We start from the raw sequence: 19,507 nt of genomic DNA, 5'->3' as shown, positions 1-19,507 counted from the left end.
CATCCAAATGACATATATCATCATTTTGAGCAAATTTGTATTATTATGTATTCAGTATCACACCAAGGAGGATTTCAGTATCCAAACAGATTCCAACAATGGCCGTGCTCCTGTAGCACATGAAACTATGGATGGCAGTAATGTTCATGGGTTTCATTTTGGTTTTAATTTAACATATATGGCTGCCTTTCAACCTGTAATTATTTACTTACCTTCCCCCACACGGACTTGATCAATATGCATTGTCACATTGTGCCCAACTGGGACACACTCAGGCCTGGCAGTATGCTGAGTATGATGCAACACCTTGCAATAAACAATGTGCTGTAAGAGTATGTAACCCAGGGGCTAGCAGCGCGAGTAAAACCCAAGATTAGAGCAAAAAGAATCAGTTGCACACACGTGCAAACACAGCTCAACAAAATGTGTTGATGCAGTTTCTGTTCCTCAGCTACCTCTCTCCCTACCTGCCTGCTTTGTTGGACTTTTGGACTGGACGAAGGGCCCAAGGAACACCGTTATTGAGATGACCTGCCTCATCAATCACCTGTCAGAGGTATTGATTAAAGGACAGATCAATGGAACATCCTTCTAGTCTGAAGTATAGCAAAGGGGGGCAGCGGCTGTTTGATCATAGTCCAACCCCTGAGGTCAAAACGGTGGTCTGTTTTGATCTGTGTGTGTGTGTGTGTGTGTGTGTGTGTGTGTGTGTGTGTGTGTGTGTGTGTGTGTGTGTGTGTGTATAAGTGCTGCTCTTGCTCCTGCTTCTTAAATAAGAGTATGTGCTGGGTTATCAGTCACAAGGTCTTCTTGATGTCCCTTTTTCAGCCTGTTTGTGAATTAACCTGTAAGGAGCCTGTTACCGTAATGTGAAGTTCTGGGCCTCCTAACAGCCCTCCATTTATCCAAAAACAAATGACATACAGTAAACATAAGATCTTGTTGCCACTGGGTAGTTGCCCATTTGTTTTGGCCAGTTAGTAATCCAATAATAAGACAAGTCATTATGTACTTAATTTTCTGATTTATCTTTTCAAATGTATAGATGAAAGATATTTTTATGTTGACATATCATTGCCAAAACACTTTTCCCAGCAAAAAGGCCTGTTTAGCTTTATACCACAACACTAAGTCTGTAACTGTAACTGCCTACATGCTTGTGTCACACACACACAGAACAAATACAAAATTGAATTATTTGTTGACCCGAGTTTAATTTTGTGATACAGCACACCAAATCAATATTCCTCAACAGTTTATCTCTAAGAGTATGTAATTATTTTACTAATTCTAATTTTAAATCAATTCTGTTTCTTAGAATTTGACTTACAAATTTAAAGATGTGCTGGGTCACCATGTTGAAAAGAACTAAAACTATTAGCAAAGCCATAGATCATTTTCAGTGGACAGTGTTGGTGTCTCATGGTCTAATTGCTGTCTTAAGACATTGCCATTCCCGTAAATATACAGATCCAGATAAAATACATTATTATTGTGAACATCAAAAGAAAAGAAGACTACTGAGTATTATAGTACAAATATCAAAGTATTTGTCGCACATGAGATGATTGACCACAAAATCAAAACAGGTAATTTTCATAACAACAATAGCCCACCACGGAGCTTCACATAATCAATAGGCTGTACCATTTTATACTGACTGATGAAATTCAACAACATCCTCACATTCCAAGGTCTCGGCTGCTGGCTGGAGGAAGGAGGTTCAGTGCATACCAAACTACCTTTAGGACCCAGTGTGTCTGCTCCTCAGCCCTTTGTAGTTTTTGTGTGGAGATGAGGGAGACTGAGATGTGCTTCTTGCTTATCACGATTCACATCGATCTTCTACCAGCTGAGGAGGATGCTTAACAGGGCAATTTGAAGGCAGCATCAGCTCCCACAATTGCTGCTTTTTAATTATTTTTTTTATTTATTTTTTTTATTTATGGCTTCTTTTTTTTTTTTTTACCTTTTTTTTTTTTTTTCCCACGTCGTTGTTGTTTTTTTATTTAATTTTTTTTAATTAAATTTGGGGACACTATGAGAGCCAATGCATTTTCGGTGCATTCTCGCTGCTGGCTGGGACTATGATTTATCAATGCTTGCAGCTGTGTTCTCATGACAGACTTGCACTCATTGAGTCTCATCAGAACAGGAGCGAGCCGTGAATTTAACTTTCTTACGCATCTTCGACGATTCCAGCTGCAGCAGGTACTTTTTGCACTTGAGGTTGGTCTCTTTGTGTTTCCCCTCACACACAAAGGAAATGTCCATTGCATGTTAGTATTTAGGCTATTATCGGAGGAGATGCTGGGAAGCGTGGGAGACAAGCTTCATCCCTCTTCCATATTTTCTGTTAAAGCCTTTTTTGTTGTTATTTTCTGTATTTATTTTGTTATTGTTGTTTTTTTCGTCTAAATTGGCGAGACGTCTTCAAATGGGTGTACAGACTTGCTTCCATATTTTTGGTAACAGTAATGTTCAGTGAGTGAAGGCGTGGGACGTGTCAGTGAATGCTAATTAGTGTCAGTTGCTGTCTCTGCTTTTTCTCCCCCTTCCGTCTATTTATTTATTTATTTATTTATCGCGTGCCGAAGGGAATCCCCATAAATCCGTGTTAGATATACTGACTGTATGGGTCACATAGAAATCCACTGACATGTCAAGCCTGGTTAAACTGAGCCTCCATTCAATTACAGCGGCTGTCCTGTGTGTAGGTGTTGAAGCAGCCATGTGGAGCAGAGAGAGCGCTTCTTTACTTCTCATCTGCCTGCTGGCTCTCTGGAAAACCAGGTGAGTCTTTTTGAATGGGAGGCGATGATATAGGCCAGGGATCACACACTTTGTCTCCGGGGACCCACTGAAGGTCTCTATATATCTTTTTTTGTTGTTATCCTGCTGGACCGATTATCAGGGGACACAGGAGGGGAGACAGTCTGACCATAAAATTAATTTAAAAAAATAACCTGGAGGTCACAATTACCTTTTGCCTTGTTGAAAACACAGCTTGTTACAGTTGAAGCTGGATTTCTAGGCTACAATATTGGCCTTTAAGCAATCCACCATTTTTATTGTAAAATGTTCCACATTCCCTCAGACATTATTGTTTATACTAAACAGCCTTTCAAGGATAATACTACAATCAATAAATGGTCTATGGTGTAGGTGGTTCAGACAAGCTGGTATTTCTAAGAATGTGCTGCTTAGCACTGTAATTTTTTCACGAAGGATGTGTGCTGATTTATCAGAGGACATCTCACACTATCACATCATGTGTAAAGGTGTCTTTTGAAATTGGCCAGAGTGACAGATTAGGTCACTCAGCTGCTTACACTGAAGGACTGTGGACAAAAGAAAGAAACAGAAAATGTCAGAAGCAGGACACAATGAAATAAGGCCTCTGGTTCCCTCAATGGCTGCAGGGTCCCACTTGTATGTATAGATTCTTGAAAACTTGTCTGAGGAAGCCTCATCTCTGTCTCTGCCTTTACTGATTGCGTGACTTTTTTTTCACAGAAGATATTTTGATATGTCACAATAAGAAAAGCAAACGTGCAAATAATACAATTGATCATTTATTCCATTTGGCTGCTTCCCTTTCAGGCCCTGGTTTTGTTTATGGTGGTTCCCTGTCCCACTGTGATGACTGGTATACTTAAAATGTAGTTAAAGTAAATACTATTTGTAACAAACTGTGCTTTTCCTATATGACAAATTAAAATGTAAAAAATAAGGCAATCACACCATATAAAAGTGACAAGAAGAACATCAAAAACCCCAGTTAGTATTTTAATCCAAGCGTTAATCGAAGGCTGATCACACCACGTGTATCTGCTGTAGTTTCCTAAAGAGTAACAAGGATGCTGTTCTTAGATAACTGAGTCAACTGTATTGGACCATTTTTGGTTGAACCTCAAATATAAAACTAATGCCTGAGTTGAAAACTTGAAGAAAGCTGAGGTAGTCGAGAGGGTGGTTAATTAAAAAGCTTTTAATCAGTCATGGCTATTCAATCATAGTAAAAACTCGTGCAAAAAACTCAACAATTGGTCACCAGAATAACTGAAGAAGTCACCAACGGTGAGCTGAATGCTACGACTTCCTGTGTCGGTTTCAAGTTGAGAGCCCTTGTTTTGAATTAGAAGTCCTGGAGCATAAATCCAAGGTCCGGCCATGTCTTAGTGAAGCGTAACTGCCAGCATAGGCAGACAGGTTTGTTCTACACTTCTTTTCATCAAGTGCAAAATACTTGCTCATGCCTCGCAGAAATGTCCAGCTTCTTGAGCTTTATAGGAGAACGAGGGTCCTTAGAAAGGCTTTAACACTTAAAGCATGTTTTGGGAAAACGTCTTGCATGTTTTCATGGATTGTGAAAACCACATGGTTGCAACCCATTTTTTTTAGGTAGTAGCTATCCAACTAAACTAATAGCCTTAGGCTACTAACTTCCTAACTTGTCAGAATGCTAGCAGGATAACGATAGCACAAATGAATAAAAAAATAACTGCACAGTTATGAATCATGTATTTATGTTTATGGGTAAATGTGAAAGTTTAAATTACATGTTAGTTAACTGGGGGTTTCCCTCAAATGCTAATGCAGGTTTATTGATCGTTTGTACTCTTTTAAGTGTAAAGCTAACAGTCTAACAATATGACAATGTTCTTATATGTGATTTTAAAAGAGGCAAAAATACTGCAGCTATAACACAACTCATTTGAAATTATAAAATGAAATCTCTGTAGTTTATTAGGTTGCAACACCAATAAGTAGGCTACATGAATCCAAAACTTTCAGCAATGGTAATTAGAGGAATGTGGTCCAAACAAAATAACCCAGACGTAAAAAAAAATATTAACATTGTATATACTTTGCCATCGACTGCTTAAAGTAAACCCATAACCTGGGGCTGTTACACCAGAGCTGTCAAAAGTCGAGCTTTAATGTGGGACCTTATCTGAATTTATTTACCATGAATCTCTGCTCTGATTACATTTGCATATTCAGTTGTGTTTTGGCTGCAAGATCAGATGGCTCCGAAATGTTCTGCCTTGAACTGGGTCATCCATGTGAATGAGAAACAATGTGTATGTGTGTGTCTGTGTGGGCCCGTATGTAGTCTCTGCCAGATAATATTGACCTCTTTGCTTTCCATAAATCAAACCTCAGAGGAAAACTGAGTCCAAATACATTTGAAATGTAATCTAATTACCGAGTGTTGAAGTGTCCCTCAGTTGCTCATGTTGTTATCATCGGTCTGCCAACTAGATCAGTGAATGCCGATGCCACATCTGATGCCTTTAAAACCAACATCACCCTGTTCACGCGGATTCTCGACAGTCTGCTGGATGGATATGACAACCGTCTGCGGCCTGGTCTTGGAGGTAAGACAAGTCATTGGATGTGTAGAAGTTCATTGTTTTTTAAACATCTGTACAATTAATACAATCTTAAATGAATAGTTGTTGTGATGAAACAGCACCTCTCTCTTTTGTTAATGGTTGATGACTCATTTGGAGTGAGGACACTTCATTTAACATCAGCTTTTGTAGTACCGATAACCTTTGGCAGCAATCCCCTCAAGAATAAACTGACAAACACACTCTGTGCACAAAACATTGAGATTATATAACACTCACTCCACTTCCTGGAAAGTAACAGCGGGAAAAGCGGCCACATTTAACCCTGCGAATGATTATATACTTGTTTTTCTAGTAAATTCCCACTGAGTCTGTCAGATGTTGAAGGAAAGACACTATGGGTGCTTCAGTGTTGTGTAGTTGTGGGGCTGGCTGTAAATGCAGGAACATGGCTGAAATTATATCAAAGTGGTCTGGTAAATATGTGTTAAATATATGGCTTTGTCTTTGTTTCATATGGTATTAAGCAAGTCTGTATTTAATTCATTGGTCCATTTGTCAAAAACGTGTGACATGTTTTCATGTGACAAAATTCACATTGAAAACAATTATATATATATATATATATTTTTTTTTTAAATCAAACACCCATAATATAAAATAACCATACAGCTTACAATATAACAGATTTTCCTTTAGCTACATTGTAGCCAATAAAAAAAAGAGTTTCCTGAGTCTCTGAGAGGTTTGATAGGTGTGATACACTTACTGAAGATTTTCCACTTGATGCAGAAGGCAGTTTCCTGTATTTTTTAATTTGAAGAGAATCACATCTTCTCCTGTGCGCTACAGTGCTTCCCCCTCCATCCTCACCTCTCCCATTATCCTCCATGTTTGGCATCTCATTTCCAGCTGGCCCCTCACCCCAAAGCTGAGCTCCTCCCTCAGGATTTGGTGCCATTTGAAATTCAAATTCCTGGGGCCATCAGCCCAGCCCAGGAGCTGCCATATGGGGAACAGACCTCCTTTAGCTTGGCAACACTCAGCCTGTTCAACTGGACCAGTAATAATACTGCTAACTTATTTACTGTGGAGGAAAAGCAAAAAATATATGCCCTATTACTAATGTAACTCAGGTACTATGTCTTATTTTGAGAACCATAATGCTCATATTTAATGGCCTGTTTTATGAACCCAAATTGACTTCATGCATCCTCAAAAAATATAAACAAAAATCATGTTTCCTGAAATTCATTGACTAAAGTTTTATTAGATTGCATCAATTCATTTTGACAAAAAAAATGACATCAACTGCTGACTCAACCAACAGATAGCTGCGAGGAAGTGATCGTGTGAACTTAGAGGAGATCTGCGCTCTGAAATAAAAAACTTAAATAAAACACTGAAACATACATTACAGGATTTCAAGTGTGTTACAGTACCATGAGCACATACATTTTGAGCAGAACTCAAAGTGTATAGTGCCACATAGTGTATCCATTAATGTACACAGGGACTGAACAGAAGCCAGTCTGATGGAAACATAAAATGACATCTGATGTAATTTTCCACATTGTAGACACATTAGATCTGTATGTCTCATCTGTGGGGAAAAACAGGATCACGCGCCACTGGACTTTGGTTTATAACACATTTATAATGACTGAAAAAGAGCCTCATCACAGCTGCATGCGTGTGTTCACTCATACATACAGTATACTCAGAGATAAAGAGTCAGTCCCTTTGACAGTTTTCATGGTTCAAGTAGCATGCCACAAAAGAGAGAGAGCAAGAGAGAAAAAAGAAAAAAGGAGCCTGAATTCCAAAATATCGAATGTACTCTTTCTCTGCATTAATCATCAAACACTCAGTCATTTATTCAAAGCATAATTACTCTTATTTTTCAATTCCCTCCACAATAAACAACAGTTAAAGACAAAACAACAGGAAGACTTGTGTGATTAAAGCAACAAATTCACTATGTCAAGTCCACAAACTGCATCCTAGAAATAACCTGAAAACCTCTCAGATACAGTTTCACTAAAGACTAAAATCCTCCAAAAAGAAGATACGGTTGCCGGGCTGATATTATAAATTACATTATATGCATCAATATGAGCAGTGTGCTGCTTCTTATTGCCCTGAACAAGACATGTAGTTGAAACATTTTATAGCTTCCACCAATAATCAAAGGATAAAGATGGAAAAGATGAATGTAGGGCAGAGGTTTTCAAGATGGACCCCTATGTTCCCTTGAGGCTGCTCGAAGGTTTCAAGGGGAGAAAACAACAACAACTGTAATTGTTTCAACAGTGAATGAATTACTGTCGGTTTGGGCTGCATATTTCTCTTTTATTTATCGATAGCAAATAATATATAGCCACAGTCATTTGATGGCTAAACAGGCTGATTGCTTTCAGAAGAAAAAACAGCTATTTTTCTCTAATATTGATAACTACCATGGACTAAATTGTAATCTGAGCTGCTTTAATCCTGCATCCATATTTCATACTTGTCGTCTGTTTCAAGTGCTCTTTTAAAATGCAGCCATTGGTTTCTGTCACTTTCACTGAAGTCAAGCCAGGTTGCAGAGAGTGGATACAGAAAGCACAGGTGCTCCTACATCATGATTAGTGTGACTGTGAGGCAACTCACTTCTGTTTGTGTTCACACTTCTGCCACTAATTTGTTTTTCACCCCAAAAATGTGTCATCTATCTATGAAACCATGCTCAGAGCTATACCTTCCTCGACTGGAGACCTTTAAAGCTGCACTGAGCAAGAGTTTCATACCAAAATCATTTTATTAACTAAAATCCAATTTACAGTTGTTGGAGCCAAACTCATTGATTCAGGCGCCAAAAAGATATTTTATTGTTGAGTATGCTCGCTTCTCCAACAGGTGGTGAAAAATTAAACTTAAATACACGAGTAAGAGTCTCTGGTCTAAAACGTCCCAGACCACCGTGGTTTGTAAATACTAGAGCCTGACCGTTATATTGGCCATCTGATTTTGTCAGCCAGTATTGGCCTATCACAGATTTCAGAATCGGCATATATACTGGCTGATATGCGACGGTTTTACAACTTCTTTCTACAGATCAGAATGAAGAAAAAGAGGCCTAGGGTAAATTAGAAACCGTTGTTATTAATTTCCTAGTGAAGTTTACTGCGCTGATGTCAATAAACTGTAAAATATCCTGCTTCAATGACATGTCAAAAGTGTTTGATAACCACATTCGAGGGAATATTTCAAAAAGTGTTTTTACTGTATTTACAGTATGTCAATAAAGAATATCATCCGATATTTCAAGTTTAGAATTTTGTACTCCCTTATATCAGTATTGGCATCAGCCCAAAAATCCAGTATCAGTCAGGCTCTGAATAGCAGCTGTTTTCTGGACTTAAGAAACAGCTATATATAACCCAACACTGCAGTTTTACAGGGCATTTTAGCATTTTTAAGCAAATTGTTTTGGTTTTGCAGCCCACAACTTTTTTGTTTTGGTTCAGTCTCACTTTTCTCAGCTGTTTCCCTGCAAAATTGCAAGTGTTATACTCGTCTGATATTTGATGTAAATCTGTTTTTTGACTTCCGGCTAAAAAGACCTTTCACAGTTTAAATAGACAACATTTGGGTGGTCTGCACTGGATGTTGTGACGTCTTGTGGTTGGATGCTGAAACAGCAAGCGATGCTAACCACACAGTAGCATTAAATATGACATTTCACCAACAGGTGACAAGTGGTAATTAACTTCCTTTAATCCCTTTTGTGTTGGAGTAATCAGAGGAAGGTGGCAGTTTTGCACTTTGTTAATTTATGTTAAATCTTAACAACAGTTTGTTCAGTGTTATTAAAATAAGGCTCATCTGCTGAAGATTTCATATCTCTGAACCGATGTCATTCACTCTAATGATCCAACATCAGTTTTTGCTGATGCTCTTTATCTTTGTCCCAACTGGCAAGAGTTAAGTTGACATTTGGGTAGTTGCACAGAGGAATGCAAAGTCCCTAACTCAGGCAGGTTGTGTCTTACCAATTAAACACGGTTCAGCAGGCCCATCTGTACCAAATGATTCAGATTATATGAAAAGCAGTGTTTATGACTGTTTCTGCTGAATAAATGAACTTTAGATATTGTCTTTGTTCCCATGAATAAGTATCCTGATGTCCTCGGGCATTAAATGCACTCTTGATATTTTTTAAATAGTAAACACGTATTTCCCCCCCGAGGGCTGTGCTTTTGTAGGTTTGGTACAGCAGAAATGTAGTTAGTTTTGCTCGTGAATGTGTTTCACTTGTACAATGTAAATGGCCCAGAGCTGTCATTTGGTGGTGGATTTGGTTTTCCGCAGACTTCTGTTTATTGTTTACTCTTGTGTGGTTTTTAATACATGGTTGTGACCTTTTTTTTTTTTTTAAATATACAGTGGGTATGGAAAGTATTCAGACCCCTTTAAATTTTTCACTCTCTGTTTCATTGCAGCCATTTGCTAAAATCAAAAAAGTTAATTTTATTTCTCATTAATGTACACTCAGCACCCCATCTTGACAGAAAAAAACAGAAATGTAGAAATTTGTGCAAATTTATTAAAAAAGAAAAACTGAAATATCACATGGTCATAAGTATTCAGATCCTTTGCTGTGACACTCATATTTAACTCACATGCTGTCCATTTCTTCTGATCCTCCTTGAGATGGTTCTACTCCTTCATTGGAGTCCAGCTGTGTTTAATTAAACTGATTGGACTTGATTAGGAAAGGCACACACCTGTCTATATAAGACCTTACAGCTCACAGTGCATGTCAGAGCAAATGAGAATCATGAGGTCGAAGGAACTGTCCAAGGAGCTCAGAGACAGAATTGTGGCAAGGCACAGATCTGGCCAAGGTTACAAAATAATTTCTGCAGCACTCAAGGTTCCTAAGAGCACAGTGGCCTCCATAATCCTTAAATGGAAGAAGTTTGGGACGACCAGAACTCTTCCTAGACCTGGCCGTCCAGCCAAACTGAGCAATCGTGGGAGAAGAGCCTTGGTGAGAGAGGTAAAGAAGAACCCAAAGATCACTGTGGCTGAGCTCCAGAGATGCAGTAGGGAGATGGGAGAAAGTTCCACACAGTCAACTATCACTGCAGCCCTCCACCAGTCGGGGCTTTATGGCAGAGTGGCCCGACGGAAGCCTCTCCTCAGTGCAAGACATATGAAAGCCCACATAGAGTTTGCCAAAAAACACATGAAGGACTCCCAGACTATGAGAAATAAGATTCTCTGGTCTGATGAGACCAAGATTGAACTTTTTGGCGTTAATTCTAAGCGGTATGTGTGGAGAAAACCAGGCACTGCTCATCACCTGCCCAATACAATCCCAACAGTGAAACATGGTGGTGGCAGCATCATGCTATGGGGGTGTTTTTCAGCTGCAGGGACAGGACGACTGGTTGCAATTGAAGGAAAGATGAATGTGGCCAAGTACAGAGATCTCCTGGAAGAAAACCTCTTCCAGAGTGCTCTGGACCTCAGACTGGGCCGAAGGTTCACCTTCCAACAAGACAATGACCCTAAGCACACAGCTAAAATAACAAAGGAGTGGCTTCGGAACAACTCTGTGACCATTCTTGACTGGCCCAGCCAGAGCCCTGACCTAAACCCAATTGAGCATCTCTGGAGAGACCTGAAAATGGCTGTCCACCAACGTTCACCATCCAACCTGACGGAACTGGAGAGGATCTGCAAGGAAGAATGGCAGAGGATCCCCAAATCCAGGTGTGAAGAGCTTGTTGCATCATTCCCAAGAAGACTCATGGCTGTACTAGCTCAAAAGGGTGCTTCTACTCAATACTGAGCAAAGGGTCTGAATACTTATGACCATGTGATATTTCAGTTTTTCTTTTTTAATAAATTTGCACAAATTTCTACATTTCTGTTTTTTTCTGTCAAGATGGGGTGCTGAGTGTACATTAATGAGAAATAAAATGAACTTTTTTGATTTTAGCAAATGGCTGCAATGAAACAAAGAGTGAAAAATTTAAAGGGATCTGAATACTTTCCGTACCCACTGTATGTTTCAATATAACAAAAATAATCTCCTGCCCACTGTCAACACTGATGATAAAATCATAGAATAATTATGTGTGGGACCTTCATCAGGCATTTTTATATGACAAATGACAACGAACCTTTTACATATACAGTGTACTTACAAATAACAACATCCCATCTATAGAGCCAAGCAAGAGATAAGGTATTTTTAATGGATATTAACAGCACGGCCAATAATAAATTTAATTACAACAAATCTGTCTGTCTGTCTATCTATCTATCTATCTATCTATCTATCTATCTATCTATCTGTACATATATATATATATATATATATAAGTAAATGAATCAGAGTCCCTTAAAACAAGAAAATCCATTCATTTTTAAATACATGTGTGCAAAGGTGATTTTTTTTTCTATCGTGATTTTATTCAACATCGGTGATCATGAGCGAAAAACAGCAGCTGATTGTGTCATTCATAATTCACAGCATTAAGCTCTGGCGCTGGCTGAAATCATTCACTAAGTCACGACTTACTGTAGTTTCTCCAGAATCCGACAGTGTCAGGTGGTAATATACAAAAGACAAATTTACAATTCATACACAACTCATTCAGTCCACTCAGTTTCATAAATCCTCCTTTTTCTCTGTCTTCATAATGCATGGGCTCTTGGTTAGTGACCACCAATTGCCAGGAACTATTTGTCATGATCTTTCAGGCATAATGACTTTTCCACTTAACATTCAGACATCACAACAAAATGCCCAACACACTATATAATAGACACCGTGAGCAATCTCAGACTCAGTCACTTCAAAAAGCACCTACTCTGTGTTTTGTTACAAGAGGAGGCGACAACAGTTAGTGTCAAACATGGTTTTACTGAGATGGTGTTTCATATGTGCCTCAACAAAATGAATAAATCAAACTAATGGAAGCCTCTGTGTGCCAGAGTAAAACAAAATATGATCAATTTGAATTAGGCTTATCCACATAACCTGGTTCACATAAATAAATGCACCCGACTGTATGGCTTGCTAAATGGATTGAATCTATTACCCAGCGGCCTGCCACCTCCTCTTGATTTACATTACCCTATAAAGGATGGTAACACTAAGAGACAGCCTGTGATTTACAATGTAATTTCACAGTATGAATCAGGTATTAATAAAACACTTGTTGGTTCCTACTGGTACTTAAATGTAGACACAGTGAAAGAAAACATGGGAACCAGGAACAAGAGAGTAATATTTAGCTATCTACTCTTAATAGTTTTGCAAGTACGGGAAGCCTACAGGGATCAGTACTGGGGTCAAAACTGAAGTTTGGAGAAAATGGTATTAACAACCTGATTTTTATTGTACAATTACAGACAGACAACACTTGCATTACACTGTAAACTCTGGTGTCTGTTATAAACCACTTCTATAATCGTCTTGTTGGCGGGATGTGGAGGGCAGCTCACCTTGCCATGCATGAGAACACTGAACGGAGTAATGATCTTTTTAGATTGTAAGATGCTGTTTGCTGCGTAGAACACAGTGTAGAGTAAAACATGAAAGCTTTTTGAATTGACCAAGCATGAGAGATTGAGCTTCAGTAATTATTGAAAGAGACAGAGTGGAGAGAAAAAGCAAATGGACCTGCTGCAACAGCGCTGATGCAGTCACACATTATCACTTGAATAGGAAACATATGAGGCTGTGCTCTTCCTATCTGTCACATCAGTGGGAACATTTAGGACAAATTTGATACGCCGAGAATCATAGATCACATGTCTCTTTGGTTCAATAAATCTAATCCTGCAAGAGTTGCCCATAAATTTGTTGACAAAGGTCGTGTATAGGTGAGATGAGTTTGCACACAACATAGTTTCATCTGAATGTTAATGCCAATGGCAAACAAATGCAAATTGGAAACCAAAAAAGATCGCTTTATGAAGAAGATGAGCAACAGTTAAATTTGACTGTCAGGTTTCATTAGAAGAAAATATTACATGTTAAAATATGCTAAACAGTGTTATGTTAAGAAAATGATATATGGACTCACATTTATGAATTATGTTTCATTTTCAGATAGAAAAATAGGTATTTTTGTTGATTATCATCTAGAGATTTCAGTCCTGATTGAGTTGGTCACACCTGTGGCTGCTGATGATAACAGCAACGTTGTTTTGACTTCATGGTGCTGCATTGCTAAGAAGTTAGAGGCATTCAGTTTAGAGCTCTTTAAAATCAGAAGATGAATCCTTTGTTTTGCATTTTTGATGAATGATCACTGTCACAGCTAACCTCTGTGACAAATACAAATATTAGCTCTGCTACTACCAGCCCGATTTGTTTTTAAACTTGGTGGAAGGGTAAATGGTAAATGGTCTGCACTTGTATAGCGCTTTATCACCTTACGTGTCAGCGCTTTTACGCTGTTTCCCGTTCACCCATTCACCCACACACACACACACACACACACACACACACACACACACACACACACACACACACACACACACACACACACACACACACACACACTAATGAGGCTGAGCTGCCATGCAAGGTGCTCGCCATCAGGAATACATTCACACACATTCACACACATTCACACACATTCCCTTTCCTTAACGTTGCGAGAAAGTGCCAGCCGCACATCTTAAAATCCAGTAAGGTTCAATAGTGACAAAACACAGGCCATTGTAGAAACACCATGACTCCATATCACAATCTAAATAATGTGTACCAGTAATCCTCTAGAATACACATGTACTTCAAACTTTATACAGTAGCAGTTGTCATGGAGTGCTCGGGGAGAACTGGAACCGGTACAACAGCTGAGATGTGAGCTTGGATAGGCACAAAGGTATTTTGACATCACTCTAATAGTTTTGGAAATACATTCAGACATAGTTGTTTGCATGGTGACACAGTTGCAGTTGCAGATTTGCACTACCAGCCCTGGTGGAGGTCTGCGCTCTCTCCACCCCATGATTTTCCAATTGACTGCTTTTAATATGAAGCAGCATCAATAGGACATGCTGTATTTCCAATATAATACAACTCTGATACAGTGTTGGGAGAGTCAATATCAAAGAGTGAGTTTGAATTTAATGAAAAGATCAAATTACAAACAGTAATTCTACATTCACCCTTAGTTTTCAGTAAACTTCTTTGTGCATAGGCAGGTAAAATAAATCCAGAGCAGGAATTGAAAATAGCTGACAAAATGAAGGAAAAAAGTGATATATTGGTTCAAAAATAGTGTCTTAATACTTGTAAATCCACTCCTTGTGTTTCAACAAAATTAAAAAACCTTTAAGAAAACACCCCATGAAAAATAAGGTTTTTAGCACAGAGTCTGGTCAACTTAAAAAAAAAAGCTGCGAGAGGAAACTTTCGCAAAGTTCAGAATAAACAGTGTGTAGAAAACTTTGGAGAAAAAAAATTGCCTTAAACCCTTTTCTTTTCGCAGTATTTTGACTTTGTTTTTTTTCTTTTTGGTGTCCTGATGCCTCAAAGTGTTTTCTCTGATCCAGACAGGGTAACTGAGGTGAAGACAAACATTTACGTCACCAGCTTTGGACCGGTTTCAGACACGGACATGGTGAGCGCAGATTTCGGACATTTATTCACAGCGTTTAATTACTCACTCATGTCATTGTTGTTGTAGGGAATTTTATTTTAGTTTCATTTCAGCTTCCAATCCATTTGTAATCACAACACCTTTCTTTTCTATCTCTCTCTTTTCACACACACACACACACACACACACACACACACACACACACACACACACACACACACACACACACACACACACACACACACACGTGCTATGATACTGAAGTAGGACGAGTGTTCCTCACTATGGCACAATTTCTATTCATCTGACAATTTTCATCTTATAAATTATTGAAAGTCTTTTTGTTATTCAAGTCACTCCTTTGTTTATCCTGGGCTTTCCTGTTTATCATTCTGAAACATGCGCCCACCTTCACATCATATCATCAGCCTCCCTTTCATTGTTGAAGACCCATTTTCCAAGTGATCTATTGATTTAACAATTAAGAAGCTAGCTTTTCAATGCTGTGGCCTCCTAAAAGATATGTAAACCAGGGAACTCTTAGCTGAGCATAAACCACCTCATAGGGTCTAAGACACAGAATAATAAAACTTCAGGACGAAAAAAAAATTAAATGTTTTTTTTAATCTCAGGGCAAATCCCAGATCCAGATCACCACCCACATCTGATTGACTAATTGCCCCAGAGGGTCATCTGTCCACTAGATTTCAGCCAAATCACTCCTGATGTCTCTTTTTAAAAATATCCTGCAAGTAAACAGATGGACAGAAAGACAAACAGCTGACAGGAAAACATCATTTTCTTCCATTTCAATGGTAGAGGTCATCACTGAGCTAAAATAATTATAGTAAGTCAGTGATATATCAGAATTTAAAAAGTCCATAGGGGTAAAATCATCAATGTATATTCAGGATTGCAAATTATATTAGTTATTCATATGTCAAATGAACATATGGTACTGCAAAATGAGGCATAAGGCAAAAAATACATTATTTATTTCAGGCTCGACTCTTGCGTGGCTAGTTGTCCCGTAAAAATGAGAAACAGCATGAAATATTTTCCTCCGGTCTGATTGATTTATTAAGACACTGTCGAGCAATTCGGATGATTGCTGAAGTGGCCCCTTGTCATCGGTTTTATGGGATTTATAGACAGCCCATTGAAAGCCAAAGCTGCACAATGAAAATAATATAATTAGAAGAAGAAACAGAAGAAAATGGACTGAATTTAGTTTTATGAGCATGAGCCCACAAAGAGAAGAGATGTCAACTTAAACCCAGTGGACTGAAAGATTTACAGCATGCACTTTAAAAAATTTGATATACACACAGTCAGATAAATAATCATACAATATAAGGCTGCGGATTTTCAATATTTCTTTCGTTGTCAACAAATGACATAAAAAAAAGAAAAGAAAACAAACAAAAATGTATTTAATTTCCTAACACAGCTAGGTACTGTAATACTTAACAAAAAGGAGCAAATAGTGCATTTGAGGCACAATTTTCACTCATGGATGAATACACATTTGGTGCTGTGGCGAGCATTTTACCACATCAGAACGGTAAATGTAGGATTGGCTCAAAATAAACTACAGTGCCCACAGTCACCAAAATGAAGGAACGTCTTAACTAGTGTAATAATGTTTTGTTTTATTTCACGCATTGCCGTGACACTGGGTTGCATTGTTAGGATGGTCTTTACCTGGGATTTGATGGCAATTACAAAAACATCGAATATCACTAATTATCACCAGGAAAACAATCGGAACAGTAAGATGGAACCCAAAATATATGTTGTAAATATTAAGGTTCATAGACCAAGTCCCTGTTTCCACCTTGACCTATAGTACTGTGTTTAATTGTAAAATGATGGTTTACAACTTACTTTTGAGCAGCATTCATTTTCACTTTAAATAATGTTGGTCAGATCATGTTACTGGTTTTGCTGTTTTATTCGATTTTTTTTTGTAGGATTACTTTACAGTTTAACTCAATGTTATTATCACCAACTGTACATACAGTATGGCCAATACTACAAAAACAGGACCTGATTTTTGATAGACTAGAATTACGCTTTTACTGTTAGAGGTGCTATACCCTAAAACAAGGCTATTCAAACTTCGGTCGGTGGGCCGGATGCCGCCCATTTGAAAGTTTCTATGGCCCACAAGAAGATTTCAATGTTCTCCCCTTCAACAAATATGGATATGAAGCACTTTGTGTCTGCTTGGATTGTTTTGATGGTATCATAAACGGGCACATACTGTTTTACTATGTTCATCTTGTATTTTGCTGTCTAAAATTGACACCGCAAAAGGGATGCGCTAGATTACTTTATTCCATGCACTAATATATCCATTAACATTAAGAGTTATTTATAGCCATTAATTAGGGCCCGAGCACCAAATGGTGCAAAAGCCCTGTTGTAATGCAAGGAATTATTATTATTCCATATTATAGTTCTGACAAATGAATCGCCTTTAACATACTCACAAACTCACTGACTAAACGCTAAATGCGTCAGTCCTGGTGAAAAATTACATATTTTAGTAGTTTCGCAGATGGGCGTGGGGTTAAGATTAGGGTTAGGGTTAGAGTTAGGGTTAATCCTCTCGACCCCAGTGATCTTCCTAGCCAGCCCTCTTGCTATTGATTTTAAATAACCCTGCCCTAAAACAATGATTCCCAAACAGTGGCTTCAACTGGTGGTATTCAAGTGTCTTGCTCAAAAGGCCAAGTCCAAACAAATTGTTATTACAAATGAATTACAGACACCAGCGATTTTATGTATGTATCACATAGCAATGTTGTAGTAATTGTAAATGTATTCTCTTGAAACAGTAGCTTTAGGTTGTTGTTATTTATATTTTCTGGAGTTATGGCAGAATTAAATCAGAGCATTTTAATTTAGTTTGGTTTGGTACGTCGTGGTACCTGATCTAAAGAGTTTGGGAACCTCTGGCCAGAAAGAATTGAATTAAACTGGGTTTCAGTAGATACTCAGAGTCCCAAGATCTAAATGTCAGGCTTTTCAACTGTGACAAAAAAAAGAAAATCTGGAGGAATTTATCTCTCTTCGTCATACCCTCTCTAACACACACACACACCCTCGTGTACACACATTTCACAGTGCGGTGCTTTCTGCCCTAAATCCTTTTTTTGTGTGTGGTTTCTTTTGACAGCAGAGGATTGTAGGTCAAGGGGTTGTCTTGGCCTCAGAGCCAGCTTAGGAAAACACCAACTCAGAGAGCTGCGAGGAGAGCACAGAGTGCAGGCCTCACCTTGATGGAGCTTTGACAAACAGAGAGAGCCTGAGAGAGAGTGGCCTGGTTTTAAAGTGGCAGGTGAAGTCAGTTGTGAAGAACTGCTGCTTGTAGGCCCCTTAAAACACAATAGTGGAAAGTACAGTTTTAGTTTAAATTTTTTGAGCAGGAGTGTGACTCATTTTAATGCATGGGGAAACTGAAACATAAAGATAGAAGTCCAAAACAGTTAGATTTATTTACTAAATTATGTCCTCTATCCTCAGGAGTACACCATCGACGTTTTCTTCAGGCAAAGCTGGAAGGACGAGAGATTGAAATTCCATGGACCAATGAATATTTTGCCCCTCAACAACCTGATGGCGAGTAAGATCTGGACTCCAGACACCTTCTTCCACAATGGGAAAAAGTCTGTGGCTCATAACATGACAATGCCTAACAAACTGCTGCGGATCAAAGATGATGGGACACTGCTGTACACCATGAGGTAATTCAAATCACACAAGTACATCGAAAGACAAAGTCACACGGTTGTATTTATGACTGAAATGGATTTAGAACAGAAAGTACACTTGTTTGCTGTCTTGTTGAAAGCGAGCTGACAATATTGATACTATTTTAATGTCTGTAAGCAACCCGTTCTGATCTCAGGATGTCAAATACTGCTTTTATCAAAGCTCACTGACGTCACATGGACATAAGGTGCCCGAGGTTTAGGCACCAAAAACGGTGGTTAGGTTTCATGGTTAGTTTTAGGCACTAAAACTGTCTTGCAAGTCACTTTACGAATGTTAACACAAGTTAAATATGTTATCTATGTTTACTTACTAAGGGAATACATGTTGAATTTTGCTTTTTCATGGACTTGAACAGCGGTTTCCTGTGAAGGTCTTGTGTTTCTTGCAGTTTGGTTAAGTTTAGGTGATATTGGTTAAGTTGAGGTACCAAAGGGTTATGGTTTAGGAAAAGATAATGGTTTAAGTAAGTACTTTTAAATCAGTAACATTATGTACACTTAGTACAATAAGTTACTTTATGTATGTTTCCATATACAAAATTAAATATGTCACATACAGGAAGTTAAATATGTTATGTACTTTTACTTTTCTTTACATTTCTACAAATAAATCCACTTTGACTTTTGCTTTCTCTCTGACTCGAACACCAGCCTCCTGCAGGGGTTAAAGTCATGTGTTAGTGGCAGCTTGGTAAGGTTTAGGTGAAGTTGCTAAATTTAGTCACCAGTACTACTTGGTTAGGGT

The 19,507-nt window shown here is 38.4% G+C and overlaps 1 protein-coding gene across 5 annotated transcripts in view; it reads left to right on the top strand.

Moving 5' to 3' along the window:
• Positions 1-1,799: 1,799 nt before the first annotated feature.
• Positions 1,800-19,507, top strand: part of LOC138211218 (gamma-aminobutyric acid receptor subunit alpha-2) — a 39,233-nt gene continuing 21,525 nt past the window's right edge. Inside the window, exons 1-5 of one of the 5 annotated variants that reach the window (XM_069170953.1) lie at positions 1,800-2,211; positions 2,718-2,793; positions 5,269-5,384; positions 14,934-15,001; positions 18,512-18,732. In XM_069170953.1, coding sequence (XP_069027054.1) covers positions 2,732-2,793; positions 5,269-5,384; positions 14,934-15,001; positions 18,512-18,732 — 467 coding nt within the window. In that variant the 5' untranslated portion in view covers positions 1,800-2,211; positions 2,718-2,731. Of the gene's footprint in view, positions 2,230-2,699; positions 2,794-5,268; positions 5,385-14,933; positions 15,002-18,511; positions 18,733-19,507 lie in introns of those variants that run through there. The other 4 variants (XM_069170951.1, XM_069170952.1, XM_069170949.1 and 1 more) reach the window with 4 other exon arrangements.

Source organism: Embiotoca jacksoni, unplaced genomic scaffold (assembly GCF_022577435.1).
Source record: "Embiotoca jacksoni isolate LCO1_2020_lvr unplaced genomic scaffold, fEmbJac1.0.p SCAF_5, whole genome shotgun sequence".
Classification (NCBI taxonomy): Eukaryota; Metazoa; Chordata; class Actinopteri; family Embiotocidae; genus Embiotoca; species Embiotoca jacksoni.
Note: the sequence above shows the minus strand (reverse complement) of the source record. Positions and strands in the feature narration are given on the sequence as shown.